This window comes from Poecilia formosa, unplaced genomic scaffold, assembly GCF_000485575.1.
Source record: "Poecilia formosa unplaced genomic scaffold, Poecilia_formosa-5.1.2 Scaffold380, whole genome shotgun sequence".
NCBI classification, from domain to species: Eukaryota; Metazoa; Chordata; class Actinopteri; order Cyprinodontiformes; family Poeciliidae; genus Poecilia; species Poecilia formosa.
Genome location: NW_006800319.1, coordinates 95,405 through 118,612, shown reverse-complemented (window position 1 = coordinate 118,612; position 23,208 = coordinate 95,405). Strand labels below are relative to the sequence as shown.

Here is a 23,208-nt window from a genome sequence, read left to right as displayed (position 1 = left end):
ATGCAAAGAAATAAAAAGTAGAAACAGGAACCAAAGATAAAACTAAGTAAGCAAATGACTGAAGACTGCATAAAACCAGACAGTAATTGCATTTTCTGTAAGGCATTCTCTCTGTCCTCCCCTCCAGAAGGCAAGCCGCCTGTCTCTTTGTGCATCTCAAAATTTCTTATTTTTTTTTTTTTTTTGGTGGAAATTTTTTTCTCTTTTTTAAAAAAATGTTTATGTTGTCCTACTACAAGAAGAAACAAAATAATTTCAGCCGCACTGAGGTGGAGGGGCCAACAGGCCCAGGTTTGGATGGTTCTCAGTAAAATCATCCTTTCAACATAGTTTTATGCACGTAAAATTGGTCTAACATTTAAATTTTTTGATGACATTTGGCCAAGACAAAAACTGCAGAAATTTTTCCGGTTGGGTTCTGGATGTTCACATTAGTTTGTCTTTATGTTTTTATTTCTGATCTCTGTGCAGATCATCCTGATCCTGAAACATTACCAGCATATTTATTTGAACAATAAATCATTATTGCAGTTATTAGAATATTTAAAGCCTGCTCATATCAGACACCCAGCAAAAAATGAAATGGCTCCAACATTCTCTTCTTCAAAAAGCTTAGATTGCTCTGGTTGGCCCCAGTGGCCTGGTGACACACTGCCCATGGCTCTGCATCCGATTGGTTCAAATAGTCATGAAACCAAACGAGGTGGAAAATTAAAAAAGAAAAAAAAAAAAAACTGCTAAATATTTTAAAGCCCTTTAAGGGCCCTCTCAGAGGTTGGTCCTCTGTTTTTGTCTGTCCTTGCGGCCCTCTGCCTTCCCGTCATCCTCTCTTCCCGTTGCCTTCTCTTGATCTCCCTGCACAGAAAGCTGTCCCATCCGCTCCGCCAGCGCTCTCAGCTGCTGCTCTTCATCAATGGAGCTCAACGAGTAAGACTCCGGTTTGTCAGCCACCACATTCTCTAAGCCTGTTGTGAAAACAATAAAAACCTTCTTATTTCAGCTCCACTTCAACCAGCAGGTTAAAGGGTTAATAGAGGTCATGATGACTTCCTGAAGGTGGAGTTTCAGAAAGAGCAGGAGTTTTTAAAGTGGTACTGTCGCTTTCGAAGTCAAATTTCTTTTAAGTCACATTCGATATACACATAATTTTTATAACTCAAGTAACATAGTTGTTTGATTATACTATAAAATGGCACTTTGTGACTGTGAAATACATAATACTGTCCCTTTGACACTCTCACAGAAGGAGTGTGGGAAATGGTGCAGGCTGACAGCTTGTCCCGTCAGTTTGTCAGTTCCCAAAACTACATACAAAAAAACCTCACTTGTAATAGTGCATGTGGGGTCATTGCATGTAATAGCATGTGGGCCTGCTGGATGCTGTGGGTAAAACACTCAGCATCTAATGGACCCAACAGAAAGCTGGAGAACAAGCTGAACTGGCTCAGGCTCTGGACGGGTTGTTGGGTAAGACAAATCCAAGGCTGCCCTAGCACAATCTAGTGTGGCTAACTGTGTGTGTGTGTGTGTGTGTGTGTGTGTGTGTTTCTTACTTGGTGTTTTCTGTGCATCATCAGAAGTCTCTGAGGTTGGCTGAACTCTTCCTCGTTTCTTGCCTGCCTGTGTTTTGCCTCCTGTCCTCAGTGTGATATGAAGAGAAATGGCTTGAGGACCACTAAGATCATCTCCATCATCATCATCATCATCATGGGCTCTGCTTTCATCAGAGTTCCTGAAGCAGCTGGAGTCATTCCAACCATCGTCACCAGTGGAGACTGATGGAGAAACATCTCTGTCCTCTTTGGTCAGGTTGGTCTTTGGAAGCACAGAAGTGCTGTCAGGTACACCGCCGGTCATGGCAGCGGTTGCTTTGGGAGGTTGGTCTGGCAACAGAGGGCGACCCCTGAAGGCCAGGTCTGGGTATTGCCACTGCAGTTCCATGTCTGACTGGTCTACGCTGGGCCGATGACGCCGAGGCTTTGGCTGAGGAACCGATAGAAGCCTGGACTCAGGCTGCTGTGACTCCTGGAAATAAAGGAACAGAACAGAGGTGAAGGTTTTTTTGTTTTTTTTTTAAATTTTAGAAGACGTCAAACCCATCTGGAAGAAATATTCCCCTCATCCCGATTTCGGAACCAGCCTCCAGTCCTACCTCTCTCTTATCCGACTCCTTCCTCTTCTTGTCGTTGTCTTTCCTTTGCTCTGCCACAGTCTGCTTTTCTGTGGGATCTACCAACTTAGAAGGCTGCTTACTTCTCTGGAGAACATCCAACCACTCCTGTAGAATCAGTCCAAATATAAGATCAGGTGTGATTAATCAGTCCACCTGGTTAGGATTCCATGGAATAATCTGTTGAAGGTTGAAGGCAGGAGAACCTGCCACACATTCCCAAGCCCCACTGCCATTGGGAATGTGTGGAATGTGAACAATGTGGTTGCTCTGGCAGGACTAGCTCTCGGACTTCGCCGAGACGAAGACGAGGATGGAAAGCTGAATACAGCCAAATGGGACGCTGCACTTCAGAAGCCATTTTGGTGGAGCTTCTCTGACTCTGTCCAAGTCACAGCAAATCAGTACAGAGACGCTCGCTCTATGCAGTGCTGACACTTAGAATGGGGGGCAGGTAATTCAAGAATAGAAAAATGGCATCTTGTGTGGGAAATGGAGTCGCTGGCTGCCTTAGTAACGTGAGATTTATTATTACAGGGCACACAATACAACATTTTCAGAAGGGCACGTTTTGAAAATGTTGAGTAGAGTAGAAAAAAACATTTTCAGAAGGGCAAGTTTTTTATCCAGAGGAGATAAAAAGGGGGCCAGTACTCTAGCACCACCTAGTGTCTATCTGTGCACATCCCTGACTGTAGGGGACACTTCTCTCATCCATCAGGCACAAAATTATGGTCACTGAAATGGCTTATGTATGTGCATATTAGCATGGGTGATTCTAGACTGGGTCCAACAGGGACCAGTGTCCCTGTAGAACCGGCCCTGGGCCCTTAATCTGAACAGATTAAACTAAACCAATGTCTAAAAATGACATGGAACAGAAACGGTCACTAATTTCTCCCTTGGGCCCATTTTTCCACTTTACTTTTCTCTTAGTTTTTCTTCAACAATGAATCAAAGTGAAGGTGTTGCTATTATTATTATCATTATTGCCCTTTTTGACTTCAGTCGAACTGAGACAGGATCCCAGTGGATCTGCTAGATCACGACTCTGAAACCTGCAGCTGCAGCTCTGGACTGGATCCCATCACATGCTGAACATGAGGTATTGATCTTTTGTTGGTTCATTCTTTGGTTCTGTGGTCCCGCCCGGCCCCCTCTGGTAAATCTGCTCTAAAAGAGCCACTGGATAAAAGAAATTCATATTTGATTTCAGCAGTTAAAATAGTTTTGGTTGTAAATTGTTGTGGTCTGAGTTGTAAAAAAATGTTTTTGTCTCGATGCATAAGATTCGTTTGTCTTGCTGCAAAGGATAATTTTTCTGTTGCACCACTATTATTGTGAAGTTTGGGTGTGAGTATAAGAGGCTGCGAGACTTTAACTGAGCCATTTAGTTGTAATTATTTTATCTGTTAATTTAGAAGACAAAAGACTGTAATATTATTGACTGCGGACATGGGAAGTTTGGATCATCCTGGTCTTGGTGTGTTCTGGCTGGATTTCTCTGGGTGTCGACCTGGAAGCAGATACATCCCATTTCTGACCTGTGGTCCCAGTTGGTGCTCCAGCAGCAGATCCAGGAGGCGACAACATTCCAGTCTGGCCAGCAGCAGCTCAAATCCCAGCAGCAGAGCTCGATCTGCATCAGCATCAGAACTTAGTGTGAACTCACTGAAACACACCGGAGAGCAGAACGTTAAACACAGACTACTCACACTGCACAGAAAAAAGCATGGAATTATGGGAAAATATACTAGAAATATTTTTTTTTTAAAGGTAATTTTACTACACCTAAATTCTATAGAGTTCATTTACAACAAAAGACAGCAAAATAAAAATACTTAATTGATCCAAATGAAGTTGCATCCACTCCTGTTCAGCTAGAGTTAACACAAATATAAAACTAACCATGTGTGTGTTGCTCAGCGCTGCAGAAGCTGATAGAGATAATTTTTCTAAATTTGTTCTAATGCCATCACCTGAAGTTAACCCAACCTGTTCCAACTGTTCAGCAGCATTCTGACATACAGGCCTGTCACAATACGCAAATGAATCAATTAATCATGTGATAAATTAAAACAAGCTCAATAATTTACACTTGCATGATTTAGAATTTTCCTCTTTTCTCTCTGCCAAAAACTGGATGAAAAACAGTCTTTGGTCTGGTGCATTGGTCTCAACTACTGCTTTTTTTACAGGACAATATTGTTTACATACATTTCATAATTCATTTTATTTGTTGTTTCTATTGTTTTGTTTTGTTTTTTATTTTGGATATTTAAAATCCTCTTTGAGAACATGTTCTTGCATTGCATTATTGTGCCATTACTTGAAAATGATCTCAAAGTAACAATATTATTGTTTACCGCAACACCTTCTGGGACAATTTATCGTCTTTTACTTCATATAATGGATCATTCCATTCATTTAATAACTTTATTTTCTTATAATATCTGGGGATTATTTTAGACACCATTAAACAAAAGCCTTCCTTCCTTAGCAGATATCAGTAGAATTGTCGAAAAGGATGAAAAGCATCTAAAAATACCACGTACTGAAAATACTATTCAGAAAACGCTAACTAGAAATCATTTTTTCCACCATCGTTTTGGCGCCCGCTCTAACGTGGAGCCCCCTTGTGTCGCATTTGGTGCAAACACATTGTAATTATACATGAGCTGATTGGGTGATCAGATCAGCCACAAGCTGACAAAAACAACTGGAGATTTTCTAAAGATAACAAGTTCAAGCTACTACTTTCAGTTTCCTGTTTGGATGAAGACGTGAGCAGTGATGCAGCTGTGTAGGTTCTAGCAACAAGCAGCAGACACAAACAGCTGAAGCTCAGCTACTGTTCATGATGCACAATAAAAGCCTCATGAAGAGAACCCAACGCTGAGCTGCTGGAGTTCAGGCAGCAGAGACCGAGTGTTAAGAGGAAGAACAGGAGGAAACAAGATGGCTACAAGGATGCCTTACACCTGCAGCATTTCTAGCGGGTGTGTGTTGTTTGTGTCGTCACCTCTGGGGGGCGTCGCTGCTGGGCCGGTAGCCCATACAGGCCAGAACAGCATGGATAGTGGAGCTGCTGAGAACCGGCAGCAGGCAGTAAACGAAGGCACCCGTGAACGTCTGGAACAAACAGAAAAAAAAAAAAAGAAAAAAAAAACGGGAGTTCAGAACCTCTGGGATGTGACGTACAGCACTGTGCACAAGTTTTCACTCCCCATCACAGGAATGTTCAACCCACAAACCTTTTTTTGAATATTTTATTATACATTTTATTAATCCCAGAGGGAAATTCATATTTTGTCATTTTTTTCTATAAATGAAACTGAAAAGTGTAGCGTGCTCATTTGTATTCCCTCCAGAATAGGTTCTCTAAATTTAGCTTCTTTTTTTTTCTTTTTTCTTTTCTTAAAATCTTCCCCACATATCTTCAGTTACATTTAGGTCTGGACTTTGACTAGGCCATTCTAACAATTGGATATGTTCTGATGTCCCATTGAAGCTGTGGCTGTATGTTTAGAGCTGCTGTACTGATGGAAGATGAGGTTCTGGCCCAGTTTTCACCTAATATAACTTGTTGCACGTTGGTCAAACTTTTCCATTTTAGTTTGATCTGAGTGGGTCCCCAACATGACTCAGAGCAGCAGTTGATCCATGTTCTCTCCATAGTCAGATGATGGGATTAACTCTGGGATATGTTCAGAGTTTGGAAAGTTGCTATAGAAGATATTCTGCTTTAAATGTCTCCAGTACCTTCTGCCTGCGTGGTTCCACTTTGCTCTCAATATACAGATACTTTAAGAGGCAGTATTATGTATCTTCCAGACAAATAGTGCAATCGATCAAATGTGACTGTGAAATTGAACCTCTGTCTCTTTAAAGACTTCTTGCTCTTTCTGAAACTGTCTTTCAGAAGGTCATCACAACAGTGCTGCTCTGTTAGCAGCAGGTGTGCAGTTCCACCAGGTGTTTGCTAGTTGCTGCTGGCTAGTCTGAAGGAGCCGTGAGGGAGAGTGGCAGAGGACGGCTGCTCTGTGAGGCAGAAGCACATAAGCTTGGAAACTGCAGCTCCAAGGAGGAGCTGCATCTTGGAGGCGGGGCTAGTTCCACCCAGGTGTTTTCCACAACTCAATGGTTGCCATAGAGATTAAAAGAGTCTTCAAACATCCAGGAAAGAATCAAGACAACACTCCAGGTATGTTTTTGAAGAGGGAATAACATTACAACGTGATGTAAAGCTCAAAATGTCAATTTTATATGATATTGCCCCTTTAAAATAAACTTGGTAGCAAATAAGACTGATCTGTGTGTATATTATTTTTACAAAAATAGAAGACAAGATAAATCGACATGTCTGTTACTGACTGGCTGAATTCTGAAGGCGTCTGGTTTTATAAAATTGTATGTGGAGGTATCTGAGTAAAGGGGGCTGAGTTCATATTTTCAACCAGTGAGAAGCCACGTGACAAATTACCTCGCTTCAACATTTCCTCAAGTTTCTCCTGAATTATTTATGTTAAAAAGTTAAAAAAGAAAAAAAAAAGAAAAAAAGAAAAGAAAAATCTCACAGAAGCTTTCAGGACCGTCCAAGCTGGACTGTTGCAGGTGAGAGCGCACCTTCAGAGACCGGATCTCCTTCTTCCAGGGCTGCAGGAACATGTTGATGCAGAGGCTCTCCAGCATCTCAGTGGCTTTGATGAAGGCTGCCAGGTGCTTCCTGCCGTCGGTGCCGACAACACACCTCTCCGTCACCGCCTGGCAGAACGGGAATAGCGTGAAAGTGTCTCTCAGCTCCGACGTCCTCAGCAGGAACTGGGCCGCCCTCTTCAGAAGCCCGGGGTCCCGACACGGCCGAACCTCGGCTCCGGGGCGGAGGAAGCAGCTCCGGTAGTCTTCAAAGAGATCCCGGCGGGACAACGAGCCCTCCTGCTCTTCGTCCTTCATGACCGACAGGCGGCTGGAGAGAGAGAGACGGGTTGCTGAGGAGGAAGTGGAGCTGCCTCAACAGAAGAGGAAGCGAAAGTCAGCGCGTGTGTTTTCTCCTGCTGTCAAAGTGATAGAACAGAACAGAATATACTTTATTGCAGCTTTACGCGGTGACCAAACACACAAATAAGCCATATTCGCAACGCGAGAGCCCCGCTCTTGTTTTAACTAGCCTGATTGTGGGCAGCAGGTGGTGTCCCACAATAACTGGTCAAACATGTTTTTTCTTCACGATTAATAAGTGACTTTTGTTATTGGGAAATACCCGTGTGATTATTTTTGTCTTTTACATGATCAAAAACAAAGATACCGTACTGTTTCCTTCTGTCCCTTTTCTATGATCGATAGTTCATCAAATGCCATGTGGCCACATGAGTTATATTTAAAAACTGTTAAGACTTTGACATTAAATTCCAGTGTGTTCCTACCTTCTGATAACAGCTATCAGCATGTGGCACCGTGTTACGCCCTGCTTACGTCACAACCAGCAATGAAGTGATCTAAAATGTCAGAGCCAATTAATTAAGGGTTACAGAAGCAACAGCGCCCCCCTGCGGTCACAATATCCTAAATTTGGAAAAATAATCGAACTTTTCACCACCTGTAGAGCAGAAGATGCGAGAAGGCTTCATCCAGAAGAATGACGACGAATGAAATAGTTTCTTTTTTTTTTTCAACCTGTTTAGTGTGTTCACCCAGTAACGTCACTAACTGTTGTTTGCTGTGGCAATCAGCTTTTGATGGCCGGCGGAGCGCAAAACCATTTTTTCATTCTTAATAATTAGGGAACGATGTTGTGCAACACCGAGTACGTGCAGCACCCTATGTAGTGCACACTTGAACAAATCGGGATTTCTTTTGACCATCTCTGTATTGAAATCTGTCCCTCTTTAGACTAATCAGACATGAACACTTCATAGACATTTTTTAAGATATAGTCACAGATTTATAAAATGCTTACTGTCTCGAAAAACACAAACAAAAAAGACTATTATTAATGCTTTTTTTTTTACATTAGCATACTTTAGATTAAGACAAGTATGAACAGTATGGATATATTAAATTCCAGTGTGAATCTGAAATGAAATAAATTCTTGAAAACAAAACAGTCTGCGTGGAATTAATCTATGCGCTTCAATGATGAACTAAAAAAATTAAATAACCTTCAATAACCTTGTCATTTACTGAATGGGTCAGTATATTTGCATTTTATCAAATTTAACTGATTTTTAAAAAATGAAAACTAAAACATTTCTTGAGCACATTTAGTCAAAGATATTCCACCGTGTGTCAATTCCTGTCATTCCAAACTCCTGTCAGGAATTTTTATTTTGAAATTCCTGACAGGATGTACGTCATATACTGCGTTTCATTCGTGCTCGGAAAGCAGAACTTTCGGCGTTCATGAACGCTGCAGGGAAGTAACTTACTCCAGGACGGAAGTTTGTCACCCACATTGAGCTCGCGCCCCAGTCCTGTCTCCTACTGTCAGTAACAGTATCACCAGAGTATGTGAGTACAGAATATGTAGAACAGTATAAGAAATTATCCTACTCACTGTCCTCAACTTTTAACGTCTGGACGGGTCAGACCGTTGTAGTCTGATTTCCGAGGTACATGGAATGCAGCATTGGTTTTGTTTCCGGGTGTGTGGAGTCGCGGGGCTCACGTTTCGATCATGATATTCTGAAGCTGAACAGCAAATGAGTTTTGCATCTTCGAGCTGAAGAGCAGTTCTCCGGGACTTCGGCGTTGTTCCCATGGTGACAGGAGCAGGACTCCTCCAGGAGGCTACAGCAACAAGAAGCCCGCGTGGTTTTGTTCCAGTAAGAACAGAGCCATGAAATGTTGAAGCCATGAAATGTTGAAGCTTTAGTGAATCTGCTGTGTGAGAGGTTCAGAGAAGGTCTAGCCAGAACTAGGACAATACATATTATTTTTACAATTATGATGATGATGATTATTATTATCATCATTTAGAACTACAGTTTTATACAGAACCAGCAAAGAGGCCCAACCAAGTCCTAAGTCCAGATGCTGGTCAGAACATGAACTTACTGCTCTGATGTCAAATCCTGGTTTCCAGACAAACTGAACGTTTGGTTTTCTTTCATCGTAAGACAGACAACATCGTCCAAATCTACAGAAATAAATAAAAACTTTTATTTATAGTTTGGAACCACTCCATCACAGGAAGTTCATCACTCTGACTGATTCTCAGCAGGTAAATAAAGCAGGTTTTAGTCTGGTCCTTACTCTGCGTTTCTCCTCCAGGCTCACATCTTCTCCAGACCAAGATGAAGAACCGAGGCGGAGGCTGGCTGGACTCTCGACTTAAACAAAGAGTGGAGCAGGTCCAAGTCCTGAAATGTGTCACTCAGATCAGTCACGGAAAGGACAGAAAATCGACCCATCCAATTCAGAAAGCTCCCACACAAAACCTTAACTAGAAGCACATGAGAAAAAAAAGGATGCAGAAAGGAGTTAAAGACAGAAATGCTGGACCTGGAATGTGTGTTATGTGAAAGGAAAACACGCTCTGAGTGGCTCAGTCCACTCTACCAGAGTAGAGAGGAAACCCATTCAGGCACACATATAACATCCAACCCCTCATAGGCAGTACCAGGAACACCATGACTAGAACATTAAGAGTAAGACCAGTGGGTGGATTGACGCTCTGCTCACAAGTTAGGGATGTGAACAGTAATAACAGCTGGTACAGTCCGGACCACACTGGGGTATCCAAAGCTCCTGTTTGAAAAGCAGACATTTGGTGGCATTTGTTGTTCTGATGTGTCAAGAAATGTTCTGGATTTCTCCAGACAAACTGGAGTCCTTGAGGGTCAGAGTCCTTTTATAACTTCTAGACCCCAACAGCTGAACACCAACTATAAAGTCTTAAAAAAATGCAAACATTTTAAAAATACTTTTAAAATTTTTTTAAATGCTTAGCCTGGTGTGGGCACAAGTAAAGCCTGCTGGCCCACCAGGCTTATAAAACACTGGGGGAATCCCTACAGTAGACTCAGTTCGATTGGAAGCTAAAATTGCGACATTTGCTGCATTTTCAGCTGGTGTGGTTCGCAATCACACCTCCAAACAATCCAAAGTAATTGGAAAATGAGTTCCTCTCCTCACCTGTGGTGGCACTGCACCAAGAACCACTGAAGGAAGGAACACAAAGCCTCTGTAGAAGACACTAAACTTCCTTCTTCACAAGATGTAAACAAAAATGGAGTAGCATCACATTTTATTGTTGTAGGATTTCTCTTTTGTTTTTGGTAAAAGTCCATGAGCCACTTCTCCCAGTAGTTCTAGACTCACGTGTTTGTTTTGGCTCTCTTTACCCAGAATGCCCGTGTTCTAGTTCCCTTCCTCCTTTTGGAGCGATCTCTGGTTCGCTTGGCGTCCACATAGGCTTTCGAACAGCCTTAGAGTTCACTTCAACTGAACCGAGACCTAGGAAAAGTACATGAGAAAACCATGCAGTTCTCCTCACTTTCAGTTGACCTGTGTTTTCAGTACCTGGCCTCGAGCAGCAGTCAATATGTTGACCTGGCAGAGATGGCCCTGGACCTTCAAAAACAGTACAGGTGAGGATGCTCAGCTAATCTGATCTGAACTCTTCATAATTTCGCTAAGGTTGGATTACCATTGTTTAATTTAACAGTAATGACGGCTTTACAGTTGAAAAGCTCAGTCCCATCAGAGTTGAAGACCTTCGTTTGCACTGCCTCAGAATGGGCCTCTGCATGTTAGAACCGTAGTTTCTGAACTACCTGCTACCTGGACTGGTCAGCAGCTGAAACTGTTGATTCTGCTTTTAGAGTGGAGTATGGCAGAAGGAACAAGACAGCGTTCAGGATCCAGGTGGAGAAAGGTAGAAGGAAAAACCACAGCATGGTTTTCAGACTGATTATGCTTTAACAGCGATTTAACAGCAGAGTTATGAACTGATCACACACGCAAAGTCTCAAGATGAAGAGCTGTAATTCCTCCTGTCTGCATGCCTGTTGAAGTGTACGATGCAGTGAAAGAGGACGCGGACCTGAACGACCTGGAGAGCAAACACCTGGCTAAGAGAGCCAGGAGCAGCTGCAATGAAACTGGGTAACTGCACATCTCACACACCAATTTGTTTTTTTCTCTAATTATTTCGTACAAATAAGTAAAACAAAAATCCAGAAAGCAAGAATACATACATGAATATATTGAAACACAAACACAAAAAAAAACATGTTTTGCAACATGAACAAGTCATTTTAGCTCATCATACCTGTCCAAAAGGGACAAGTAGGAGTCATGAAACACAACTGGTCAAACACAACTACGAATACCTGAGAGTTCCTCTAGAAATGCTTAAAACTGCCTATTTTAATTGTTCAAATTCCAAATACATCTTAATATGCATAAATACACACAGTGGAAACAATCTTATTCTACAGCAGAAGCTAGTATCTACAGCCATCCTTATCCCCTGCTTCTGGGGATACAGCCAATCAGCACTAAGGAAAATGAATGGTGCTCCCGGATAGGCTGCTATGCAGAGTAGCTTGGTTCATAGATAGTTCAGGTTCCCACACTGCATTTCTGTAGAATATTTTGGAAGAAATGCTCAAAAAGCCATCCAATGCAAACTGCCTGTTGATGCTGATTGTGTTCCCATTGTCCTGATTTTGAATTGACTGTATCAGTTCTGTATGAAAATGTTTGTATCCTCAACTAAAGGTTGGGGTCACAAATTTATAATTTTATTTTTTGGATCAGAATCTAGAAAGTTAGGGAAGCACTTGGCGTAGACCTGCCACTGGCGTAGAAGACCTGCCACTGGGGTAGACAATGTGTTCCTAAGCAATAGTAGATGTTAGGAGGAAGTTATCTGCAGCCAACGCAGGCCTTATAAAAGTCTCCCTAATGTTCCCACTGTGGTTACATTGTGCTGGGATTAGTTCTGGACTTACTGGGAAAATTCTCTGACTTCAGACTGAGTTTATTCCTGCCTGTGTGTTTGCAGGGACGGCAGCAGCTCAGACGAGTCATCAGAAAGCGATCAACAGGTTCTGGGCAACACGGTAATACATTGCTGAGAAGTTTTGAACACATAATCAGCTGTCCTGACCAAGTTTGTGTCTATATGCAGTAGACCAGCTCATCCAGCTGACCTTCCGTATGAGAGAGGAGCTAATTTGCTTCTACTGGACTTCAGGGATGGATAAAATCACATATAGCGAGGCGTTAGCAGTGTTACCTGGAAATTCACTCATCAGAACTATGTAGCCAACTTCTAGTCTCCAGTTCTGTATACCTTTAACTTGTTGATACCGATTTGAACCGACTCTGATATCTATGATACAGGAAGTGGTTAGGACTGCCTTCCTGTCACTGCGAATTATTTCTCTACCTTTTGAGCAGAGGCAACATCACATCACATATGTGTGACAGCAGTAAAACTGTGTTTTATCGTTTCATATCATAGACAATCTGATTTACAGTTAGCATTTCAAAAAGTGTTTAGCGTCTTATATTAGCGGTCAGCAAAGCTATCTTTACTAAATCAGCCTTCTCTGGTAGTAATTCTCAGAGAATTTTGAAACTTACATTAACCCTAAGTTTTCCTAAAGACTAGTGCCAACATTTCCAAAGGTGTACATGTTTAAATCTCTGAATGTTAAACTAGATCACCCTTATTATGGTGCACTCACTTCCATTCAGTTAGTTTATGTCCCGCCTGCTGTCATCCCAGGACTCTTTGACAAACGGATCTAATTCCCGTCTCCAATCAGTCCAATCATACATTACTTTGCCTAGAATCCATCATCCTTCTTATCCAAGTGTTTCCTACAGTCTCTTGTTTAAACGTGGAATCGGATGTTCTTGTGTTTTCATCCACAGCCCAACAGCTCTGTCACGGCACTGTACCGTAAGGGCCCTCCAGCAGCCAGCATGACCAACCCAGTTCCAGATGAAGGGACCCTGGTTTCCCCCGGAGGCTGGTTCATCGATAAGGGCAGAGGCCCCGCCACCAAGCCTGTCTTCATCGACCTCAGTAAAGACGAGTCGGTCGATACGGAAACCAATGTAAGTGAGAGCAGATGCCCTGAGGGCTCCCCTGGAGGTCTGGGGGCCCTGGTGCTCAGGGTCAATCAGTTGTTTTTAGGGAGAACAAATCAGACTGCTGTAGATCAGACAGAGACAAACATCATCAACAAACACTGAGAGCAAGTGACGAAATATCAGGATATTCTGAGAAGCTGAAGTTCTAAAATCCAGAATTGGATCATTTTTTAATCAAAGGAGCATTATTTAATTCATTATTTAATTTATTATTTGATGTTATTCCCTCATCAAAAACTGGGTTGTTGCTTTGACTTTTTTGTGAATGTTTGAGAAATCCTTTAATCTTGATGGCAACCATTCAGCTGTGCAAAACCTTCTCAGTTCCTGAGCTTCCACCTCACAGAGCAGCCCTCCCCCACTCAGCTCCTGCAGACTAGCCAGCAGCAATTAATAAACACCTGGTGGAACTGCGTACCAGCTGAGCTCATTATACGAGCTACTTATGAGTGAAAAACTGGTAAAAACATTAAGGGTTAATAGAGGAGTCATGTTGTGATGAAAGCAGGGTTTCAGAAAGCAGAGACAGAGGCCCAATCTTCATCTGGATCCCAGTTCTTAATGGTGGGGTCTGATTGGGGGACATGTCAGGAACACTCCAGGTTCCAGGTTGGATTCCACAGTAAAAGGAAACTTGGTTCTGAAACACACCTGTGGCCGAGGCAGGGATGCTTTGGGTGGGTGGGTGATGGGAATTGGCTCTGAGAAGGTAAAGAAAACTGAGCAAGCAGTGTGTGTTAGATTGACCTCCTGCTGTGTTCATGCCCCCGGCAGAGAGGTGCGTCCCACCTGGAGCCGGAGACCACTCAGAAGAAATCAAAGAAAAGGGCAAAGAGCTCGGCCGAGTATCGCAGCGCAGACAAGAAAGGTACAAGCTAACCTGACTGATGGTGGCAGCATGATGCTTCTCACACAGCTACAACATTTACACACTTATGTTATGAGGTGTGTCAATACTTCACTTTATCTTGGAATGTGTGGCTTGTTTTGTTAGATGTAAATATTTATTTCTTTTTAATTTCTCAGCCAAGTCCAAGTCTCCAGAGCTGCAGTTCCCCTCTCTGAGGTTTGAGGATGTGGGGGGGAATGAGGAGATCCTGACGGTCAGTAACCCCCTCTTCCCCTCCTCTCCTTCAGCAGGGCTTCTGCTCTCCTTAACCTCATCATGGCTGTCATGTTGTACTGCAGGAGGTGTGTAAGCTGCTGGTCCATATGCGCCACCCTGAGGTGTACCAGCATCTGGGGATGGTTCCTCCCAGGGGCTTCCTCCTGCATGGGCCTCCCGGCTGTGGAAAGACCCTGCTGGCCCAGGCTGTGGCGGGGGTGAGCTCAGCACCAGGTGTATTGTTAGAACATCACCTTCCTCAAATAATCGTCTCGGTCACGTGTCAAACTCAAGGCCAAATCTGGTCCACTGTAGCTTTTTATGTGGCCCTCTAGACTCCAAATTACATCAATAAGTCTCTCCAGTTTTTTTCAAATCTGCGAAATTCAATCAAAATAAACAGCTTCATAAAATTTTTTCTGATTTTACTGCAAATCTTTCTCAAAATTGGTCAAAAACATTGGGTTTAAAATCACTTTTAACAACACACATTAGGGCAAATATTGTAAAAGTTCCTTGCAAACATTTCTAAATTAGTATCACAAAATCTATGATTTTGATTGCAAAAAAAAAAAAAATCCTGGAAGGACAGCTATTTATTAATATTTTAACAGTTTAATGGGTTTTATCAATACATTCTGGCACAACCGGCCCTTTAAGAACATTCAGATTTTTGATGTGGCCCAAAATGAAACTGAGTTTGACACTCCGTCTCAAACTGAGAGTCAGACTAGGCCGTTATTTTGGGAAGGTGACCATAGACATGTCGAATGTTATTGTTTACACCCAGGAATTTTGCGCTTGCGCACAAGGCTGGCAGGCAAAAAGACTATTCTTTTACTTGCTATCCATTGCTGTGTTGCTGCGGTAGAACAACTTCGTTAACAAAATGAAACCTGGAGATGTAGGTATTATTAATTCAGTGCGGTGCGTCACAGCAAAGGGAAAAATAACGCAGAAAAAATGTTGAAGAATAACTCAAAACCACTTGTGTTCTTTTTTCTTTCTGTCTGCGTTGACTGTGCTACACACAGACTCGTTGCCATAGCAACTGACAACAATGCCACTGATTTATCGGGAATCAACACCAACAAACACTCAAACATTTCCCTCACAAAGAACAGAACATTCAGTCCATTACAGTTTTATGTTTTCAGGCTTGATGTTTATTTTGCAATTATTATTAATAAGTGATATACGAACACAGTGGTGGTAGATCAGCTCATTTAAATACCTGCTGACTGTTCCAGGAGCTGCAGATCCCCATGCTGAAGGTGTCCGCTCCAGAGCTGGTGTCCGGCGTGTCCGGAGAGTCGGAGCAAAAGCTGAGGGAGCTGTTCGACATAGCCGTGGTCAGTCCCCTGCAGGAACTGCACAGCCGGTGACCTCTGACCTCTGACCTCCACTCACTCCTCTGTCTTCCTCTGCAGACCTCCAGTCCATGCATTGTGTTCATAGATGAGATAGACGCCATCACGCCTAAAAGAGAGGTGGCTTCTAAAGACATGGAGCGGAGGATTGTAGCCCAACTGCTGACCTGCATGGACGGTACGATGCTGGCTTCCTTCTGTAAATGTAGAGCCAGTTCAGAACGATGACATAAATGTACTAAAAAATATTTATTTGATAATAAATAAATTATTATATTCTACCAGCTAATACTTTTGAATATAGTTCTAAAAATAAATGCAGGGATTTAATAGTTTTTAACTCTCTTGTTATAGAATAATTGTATTTCATTTCCACAATGCAGCTGGTTCTCTAATGAATGATTAGATTTATTATGCTAACATAACATCAGGCAAGTATAGGATTAGCAGGTTGGTTTGTTATCTGAAGTCAGGTGAGGGTCCTCATATAGAGTTTAGGTCAGGCATCCTGTGTATACTCCTTGAAGGTTAAAGTTAGACAGCAGATGAAGCTTTGACGCTCAGCATCCTCCATGATGCTTCCTGCTGAAAACATTCCAAGCCTGCTGGTAAGGGGCGCTACAGTCATCCTGCAGGCCACCAGGTTTTTGAGTTAAAAAATGCTTCAAATTGACAGAAAATTTCAAAATGCCTCTTGGTAATTACCAAGAGGCATTTTGAAATTTTCTGTGTTATTGGAAGACGTTATTAACTATATCTAAATGCCAACTATAAAGTCTTAAAAAAAAAGCCAAACAGTAAAAAAAATAAAAAATAAAATCTAAAATAAATAAGCCGGTGTATTGTAGGTCTACCAGGCCTATGATACACTGTGGAAACCTTCATGCTTTCTGTTCCCTTCCTTCCTCTAGACCTCAACAGCCTGACTGTGACAGCTCAGGTTCTGGTGATCGGCGCCACCAACAGGCCCGACTCGTTAGACCCGGCCCTGAGGAGAGCCGGACGCTTTGACAGAGAGATCTGCCTGGGAATCCCCGATGAGGCCGCTCGGCTCGGGTAACAACCTGGCAACCAAGAGGCGGACTGGCAGCCGATTGGCTGATCTCCTTCATGATGGTGTGATGCTTTTTTTTTTTTGCTCTGCCAGGATCCTGAAGACATTGTGCAGGAAGCTGACGCTGCCGGAGGGCTTCGACTACCAGCTGCTGGCTCGGCTGACGCCGGGCTACGTGGGCGCCGACCTCATGGCTCTGTGCCGGGAAGCCGCAATGGCCGCGGTGAACCGGGTTCTGCTGGAAACCAGGCCGGCGCCTCCCACTCCGCCACAGAACTCTGCTGCAGAACCATCCGGAAGCACAGAGCCTGAGGCTGGAGGGGAAAAGCAGCAGGTAGAGGTAAGGCTGTCACAATGAGCGATAAATCAGTTAATCACACAATTAGTTAGAACAAGCTCAGTAATTTCCATTTGCATTATTTATTGTTTTTCTTTTTTTCTCTCTATTCCTACCAAAAACGGGATATTTAAAATCTTTGAGAATGTGTTCTTGCATCTTACAATTGTGGTTTAGACCAACTTAAAATACTGAAAACTTTTGTCATCCAGTTTTTGGTAGAATGAAAAATAAAAACAATAAATCATGCAAATGGAAATTATTGAGATCGTTTTAATTTTTCATGCATTTATATGATTTATTTCTTATTGTGACAGGACAAAGTATTTTTCTTTCAATAACAAGTTCTTAAAAAGTTGTAAGCAACTTTTGGCCAAGGAGTCAGGTCATTTAAAACAGCAGCTGTGCAAAACCCTGGTTATATTTTCAATTGACAGTTATTTACAGATTTTGTTTTTTATTAAAACATCGTCTATATTCAGTGTATTGTTGAAGACATAAAAGCGCCAAAAGTGTTAAGAAACAAATGTGGCCCTTGACTGCCCTCAATGTGACATTTTTGCCCATAATGACATAAAGTTTGAGGTTGCGCTCTAACATCTGCTTGTGTCCTCCAGCCGGGGGAACTGGGTCGGCTGCTGGACCTGCTGAGGGCCACAGAGACACTGACGGAGCAGCAGCTGGCCGGCCTGTCCATCCTCATGTCCGACTTCCGGGACGCGCTGGTCCGAGTCCAGCCCTCGGCCAAGAGGGAGGGCTTCGCCACGGTGCCAGACGTCACCTGGGAGAACGTTGGAGCGCTGCAGAACATCAGGGAGGAGCTAACCATGGCCATACTGGTAAACAGCAACCGGACCAGTACAGAGCCCTATGAGCTGCTGCAGTTTGTTACTGGGACATCCTCCACTAAGGGCATTATTGTTCAACTTAAAGTCCAAAAAAAGCAAACTGTGGTAAATTGTACAAAATACAGATATTAGGATCATAAAAGAGGTCAAAGTAACAGTTCAGTACTCTGCTCAAAAACTTTTCAACAAAAACATGAACTCAAACTGAGACAGAGAGGAAACTGATCAGCCCAACACCTAAAAACCTAACTGAAACTAACAACAATACAAAGACCCTCCATGATCCTAAGTGGTGGTTTGACCCAGTCTGCCGGTTGTTTTGACCCGTTGGTTCTGACCCATTGGTTTTGCTGTGTCCTGCAGGCTCCGGTCCGCTCCCCAGAGCAGTTTAGGGCTCTGGGCCTCAGCGCTCCGTCTGGGGTCCTGCTGGCTGGACCCCCAGGCTGTGGGAAGACCCTGCTGGCCAAGGTTGGTGGTACAAGTCCTGCCATGTTTGACGTGTGTGAAGCTGTTTGGTGAGGTCATTTCCTCTTCCTGTTCTCTCTCTCTCTCGCTCTCTGCAGGCTGTGGCCAATGAGTCAGGTCTCAACTTCATCTCAGTGAAAGGTCCAGAGCTGCTCAACATGGTCAGTGTGGGACTCAGAGGAGCTTGATGCTGTGCTGTTACTGTGACAACCAGCTGTTGTAGATATAAAAAAAAAAGGAAGAGTACGTTTTTGCCACAAAAAAAAAAAAAAAAAACCGCAGAGATTTTGAGATTAATCTGAGAAATTTTCTAGAAAATTCATGGAAATTTATGAGTTTTAGCAATGTTTTTACTTTTCAAGTCTGTATTATTAGAAAATTCCCCCCTTTCCCAGTCGTATGTTGCTGACCTCTGACCCCCGTGGTGTGTACAGTACGTGGGGGAGAGCGAGCGGGCCGTGCGACAGGTCTTCCAGAGAGGAAGCAACTCAGCTCCTTGCGTCATCTTCTTCGATGAGATTGACGCTCTGTGTCCTCGCCGGTCAGGCCATGAGGTGAGGAAGAGGAGCTAACTTACCATCATCATCATCATCATCATCATCACAGCAGCTGGGAGGAAACTGAATCATTTGGTTTCTTACCTGAAAATGGTACCGTGTGGCTTTCTGCCTGGACCGTGATGTCTCAGCAGCAGTCGGTGGTTATGTCTCATGAATGCTAAGCTAGCTCATAGCTGTTCAGAACTTCACTTTCTCCTTTCTGTCAGCAAACAGCTTTAGAAGCCTGTTTATGTTGCACGTGTATGATCTGTTCTCTGCTGCCGTGTTGCTGACAGATGTTGCCTGTGTTCAGTCAGGAGCCAGTGTGCGGGTCGTTAATCAGCTGCTGACGGAGATGGATGGCCTGGAGACACGGAGACAGGTCTTCATCATGGCTGCCACCAACAGGCCAGGTACGCTGCTCCTTCCATCATGGGTCCAGGTCGGCCTCAGGCCTTAGTGCTGAAGGAAGTGGATAACTATCTAGTATCACCATCTGTACAGCACATACGCTATGCAGAGGTCAAGGGTTATGACCCAGTAACATTACTTCATCTCATGTTACACCATGCAGACGTTCAGTCTGCACTGATGAAGATTCACTTGTTCATTCTCTACTGGAAGGCGCTTGACTGCATATGGAACAAAGAGCTTTACACTAAGGTTATTGCAGTTAACTAAAACAAATTAAATTGATGTTCCGCAAAATGAACTTAATTTCTTCAGACTGAGCCCCACATGGTGCAGGTTGTTTGTGTGTCTTAGTTTCAGTCTGGGCCTTAGCTGGAGGAAGTAGGTAGAAAGATGTTAAGCAATGTTCCTTTCCTGCTGTTTTAACCTGCAAACCGTGTTTTTTTTTTCCAGATATCATCGACCCAGCCATCCTGAGGCCAGGGCGTCTAGATAAGACCTTATATGTTGGGCTCCCGTGTGCGGCAGATCGTCACGCCATCCTGCTCACCATTACTAAGGTAATCTGACTTAACAGGAGATGCAGAGCATCTCCAAGACGACTGATGACCAGCTGCACTGAGGACAGCATGGCCATCTGACGTGTTTCTCAGACAACTTGGTTTAATTGCTGGAAGACAGTTTAAAATAAAACATTTAAGTGGGAAATAAACAAAAAACAAAGAAACCTCCAGTAGGATCCAATACTTTGTCTGTTAAAGTGTTCACAATATGTCAGATCAAACCTATAATATTTAATGTTTTAGATTGTAGTTTTATGAGGCAGCAGCACAAAACAGACCACGATGGTGAAGCTGAATGAAAACAACTCATTGTTTTCTATTGTTCCGTTTTTTTATGCAAACTAGATTCTAGATGCTGTTGGACTGCTGGGGTCTAGAACCTTTCAACACTAAACTACAGATTAGTGTTGTTGTCTTGGAGATTTGCATCAGAATGTTTGGTTCTCTGTGGTTCCTCAGCTGTTTTCTGTCTGCTGCAGGGCGGCACCAGGCCTCAGTTGGAGCAGGACGTCCATCTGGAGGAGATTGCTTTTGACGAACGCTGCAACTCCTTTTCGTAAGTTCCTGCTGTGTGAGGAACCACCCTTCCTGCACCGGCTGTCAATCTGTCAGAAGATTCGTTCAGATCAGGTTTTCCTGAAAACTTTTGCTTTCGTGTGTGTGTGTGTGTGTGTGTTGCAGTGGAGCTGACCTGACGGCATTGGTGAGGGAAGCATCTGTAAATGCCCTGAAGGCCTTCATGAAGTCTCAGCACCATGGTAACCGCTCACCTCCTCTGTGTGCAGCTGATCACTGTTGTACTGCAAAACACTGAATAGTCTAGTTTCTACTGCAGATATCTTAGAACTAACTTACAAGTAACTTTTCAGTGAGCTATAGAAGCTTGTTTTAAATAAAAGTTCCACTGGCAGATTATTTCACTTCTAGTGTTTTTTTTCATCCATATTAAGCAATTTTTGACTTAGACAATCTTGCTTAAAAGTTACTTGCAAGTTAGTTTTGTCCTATTTGAAGTGTACCAGGATATTTGCACTAGAAACCAGACTAAAAATACTTAGTTTTCTTTTTTTAATTATTATTTTTGTTCAGTCAGAAATATAGAGTTGGTATCTAAAAAGCAGAAATTTCCTCTGATCATTTGCTGTCCCCTTTTTTTTCTTATTTATATGAACAAGGTTGTAAGCCTGCCAACTTAAAAACGGTTGAGAAAGCAAACCTGTCACTATATCAGTTCATACATATGTATTATTTAGGACATGAGGACACAAATAGGCTGATTGATACAAGTCTACAAAGTCTGACCAATTAGGGAAGATTTAGTGATTTTTTTTTAAGTGTATTTATTATAAGTTGTATGAATCTGATCCTTTATGCACACTTTTGTGGAATTCTGGTTTAGTATCTAAGAGGTCTTGTTTAATTACCACGTACTTTGCTCTGGTTGGTGCTGCTCTGTTTCTACAGATTTTTCTGGAAAGCCTCCGTTTCTTTAAACCGTGATGAAAGCTCATCCTAAAACGACCTGTTCTGTTTGAAGCCGTTGTGTTGCAGCAGAGTTCTGTCTCTGAGCTCCTGTTCTCCCCTCTGCCTGCAGATCACACGCATCCTGCCGGCTGCACAGCTGCCATCAAGGTCAGCAGACAGAACTTTGAGGACGCCTTCAAGACCGTCCGACCGTCTGTGTCCAAAAAGGTGAGAAAGTAACGTCTGGGTGATCGCTGCTGGGTTGGGACGTTACTCTGCTGGAGCCGTCTGGAAACTGGCGACCATGTTTTAGCTCAACAGGTAGATGTTGTTGAGTTGTTGAGATCTGAATTATTTTTTTATTTAGACTAATTCAAATATTAAATAGAAAAAAATTCAGGTGAATGTTGCGGTCTGGATTTTTACTAAACAATCTAAAATTGAACTTTCTTCTTCTTTTTTTTTTTTTTTTAATTCTAAAATGAAATAGGCTGGCCTGTTGAATGTTGTCCGCTCACTACTCATACTTACCTCACACAACCACGTCCTGATGGCGACTGTATGTTGTCTTTGCAGGACCAGCTGATGTATGAGCAGCTCAGAGAGTCTCTCAGCAGATGACCAACGAACCGCAGACAGATGTCACAACAATTATGTATTTGCATATCTTTGTGGAAGTATTATTACACACATTCTTTTTTTTTTTTTTATAAAATATGTGACAAACTTCTCCACTTCTGCTTCATTTTATCAGATTATCAGTCAAAGTCACGTTACGCCAGCCCCCACTGTGCTGTACATGTAGCCTGAGGAACGCAAGCAACAGTACATTATTCTAACAATTTAAACTATTTACAATTAGGCTCATACGATATTTACAACCAGCAGGCGGCACAGATCGTCTCTCTTCGCCCAGCTCTTTGTGTCATTTGCAGATGTCAGAGCAGAGGTTTTATTTTCAGTACTGCCTCCAGTTCAGCCTGCTGCACTTTTTATTTCTGATGGCTTAGTTTACCACCTGCTTTAATGACTGAAACTACATGCTCATTTTTCTGCTAATTGTGACAAAAATAAGAAATAATTTTATTCCGTTTGTCCTTTGCGCCCTAAATATAAATTCCTTTTTTTTTTTTAAATCAAAACCAATTGTTCACCATGGATATATTTGTCTTACTTTTGTATCTAGTTGATCTTATTGTGAACAATTAAATTTAATATTCATAGTAAGTGATGTCCGCCCATTGAAGTTTGGGTCATTTTCTCTCGTCATTTCACCTGCGTGTAATGAATATGGGTCATTAATGGATCTTCTCTTTGTATATCATGAAAAAAATTTGACTTTCATTGTTAAGGAGAGTTAGCAGAAACAGTTTGGTTTAAATATTTAGTATGTTTCTTTACACAGTTTGGTCACAATATGTGATAATCGCTGTCATATTCTCACCACCTGTATTCCATAGGTCACAATATTAGTGGTAAGATGTTACTTTTCTTAACATCTTACCACTGAGATGTTACGAAACATCTTGGAACGGAAAGTAATGTGTTACTTTTCATTCTTTGACTTTCGGCCAGTGGTGTCCAGAGTCGGTCTTCGGGGGGCCGGCATCCTGCATGTTTTAGTTCTCTCCCTGGTTTAACACACCTGCATCAAATGATGGCTCATTAGAAGGCCTAAGGAGAACCTTGACCTGCTGAGGAGGTTACTACCACCATGAAGGAACGAAAACATGCAGGATGCCGGGCCTTGAGGACCAACTCTGGATACCACTG

At 42.6% G+C, this 23,208-nt stretch overlaps 2 protein-coding genes across 6 annotated transcripts; one reads left to right on the top strand and one right to left on the bottom strand.

Moving 5' to 3' along the window:
- Positions 1 to 408: 408 nt before the first annotated feature.
- LOC103154295 (spermatogenesis-associated protein 2-like protein) lies at positions 409 to 8,812 on the bottom strand. 4 transcript variants are annotated; one of them, XM_016662604.1, is made up of 7 exons: positions 7,594 to 7,795; positions 6,797 to 7,136; positions 5,193 to 5,302; positions 3,715 to 3,841; positions 2,153 to 2,278; positions 1,554 to 2,025; positions 409 to 965 (listed from the first exon to the last, which is right to left on the bottom strand). In XM_016662604.1, exons 1-7 carry the CDS (start codon positions 7,614 to 7,616, stop codon positions 769 to 771), a joined length of 1,395 nt encoding a protein of 464 aa, XP_016518090.1. In that variant the 5' UTR covers positions 7,617 to 7,795; the 3' UTR covers positions 409 to 768. The 4 variants fall into 4 exon arrangements, with proteins under 4 accessions (XP_016518090.1, XP_007575579.1, XP_007575580.1 ...); XM_007575517.2 differs by having other exon boundaries at positions 6,797 to 7,224; positions 7,594 to 7,681; XM_007575518.2 differs by having other exon boundaries at positions 6,797 to 7,221; positions 7,594 to 7,681.
- On the top strand, positions 8,544 to 22,659 carry nvl (nuclear VCP like). 2 transcript variants are annotated; one of them, XM_007575516.2, is made up of 24 exons: positions 8,544 to 8,677; positions 9,440 to 9,519; positions 10,688 to 10,758; positions 10,993 to 11,045; positions 11,185 to 11,275; positions 12,180 to 12,237; positions 13,058 to 13,243; positions 14,054 to 14,147; positions 14,306 to 14,382; positions 14,468 to 14,602; positions 15,635 to 15,736; positions 15,815 to 15,932; positions 16,666 to 16,810; positions 16,902 to 17,148; positions 17,763 to 17,984; positions 18,357 to 18,461; positions 18,557 to 18,619; positions 18,893 to 19,012; positions 19,311 to 19,410; positions 19,862 to 19,968; positions 20,451 to 20,527; positions 20,653 to 20,729; positions 21,566 to 21,663; positions 22,012 to 22,659. In XM_007575516.2, the coding sequence occupies exons 2-24, from the start codon at positions 9,463 to 9,465 to the stop codon at positions 22,054 to 22,056; spliced, it is 2,448 nt and encodes an 815-aa protein (XP_007575578.1). In that variant the 5' UTR covers positions 8,544 to 8,677; positions 9,440 to 9,462; the 3' UTR covers positions 22,057 to 22,659. The 2 variants fall into 2 exon arrangements, with proteins under 2 accessions (XP_007575578.1, XP_007575577.1); XM_007575515.2 differs by lacking the exon at positions 8,544 to 8,677 and adding an exon at positions 8,813 to 8,991 and having other exon boundaries at positions 22,012 to 22,658.
- The last annotated feature ends 549 nt before the right edge of the window (positions 22,660 to 23,208 follow it).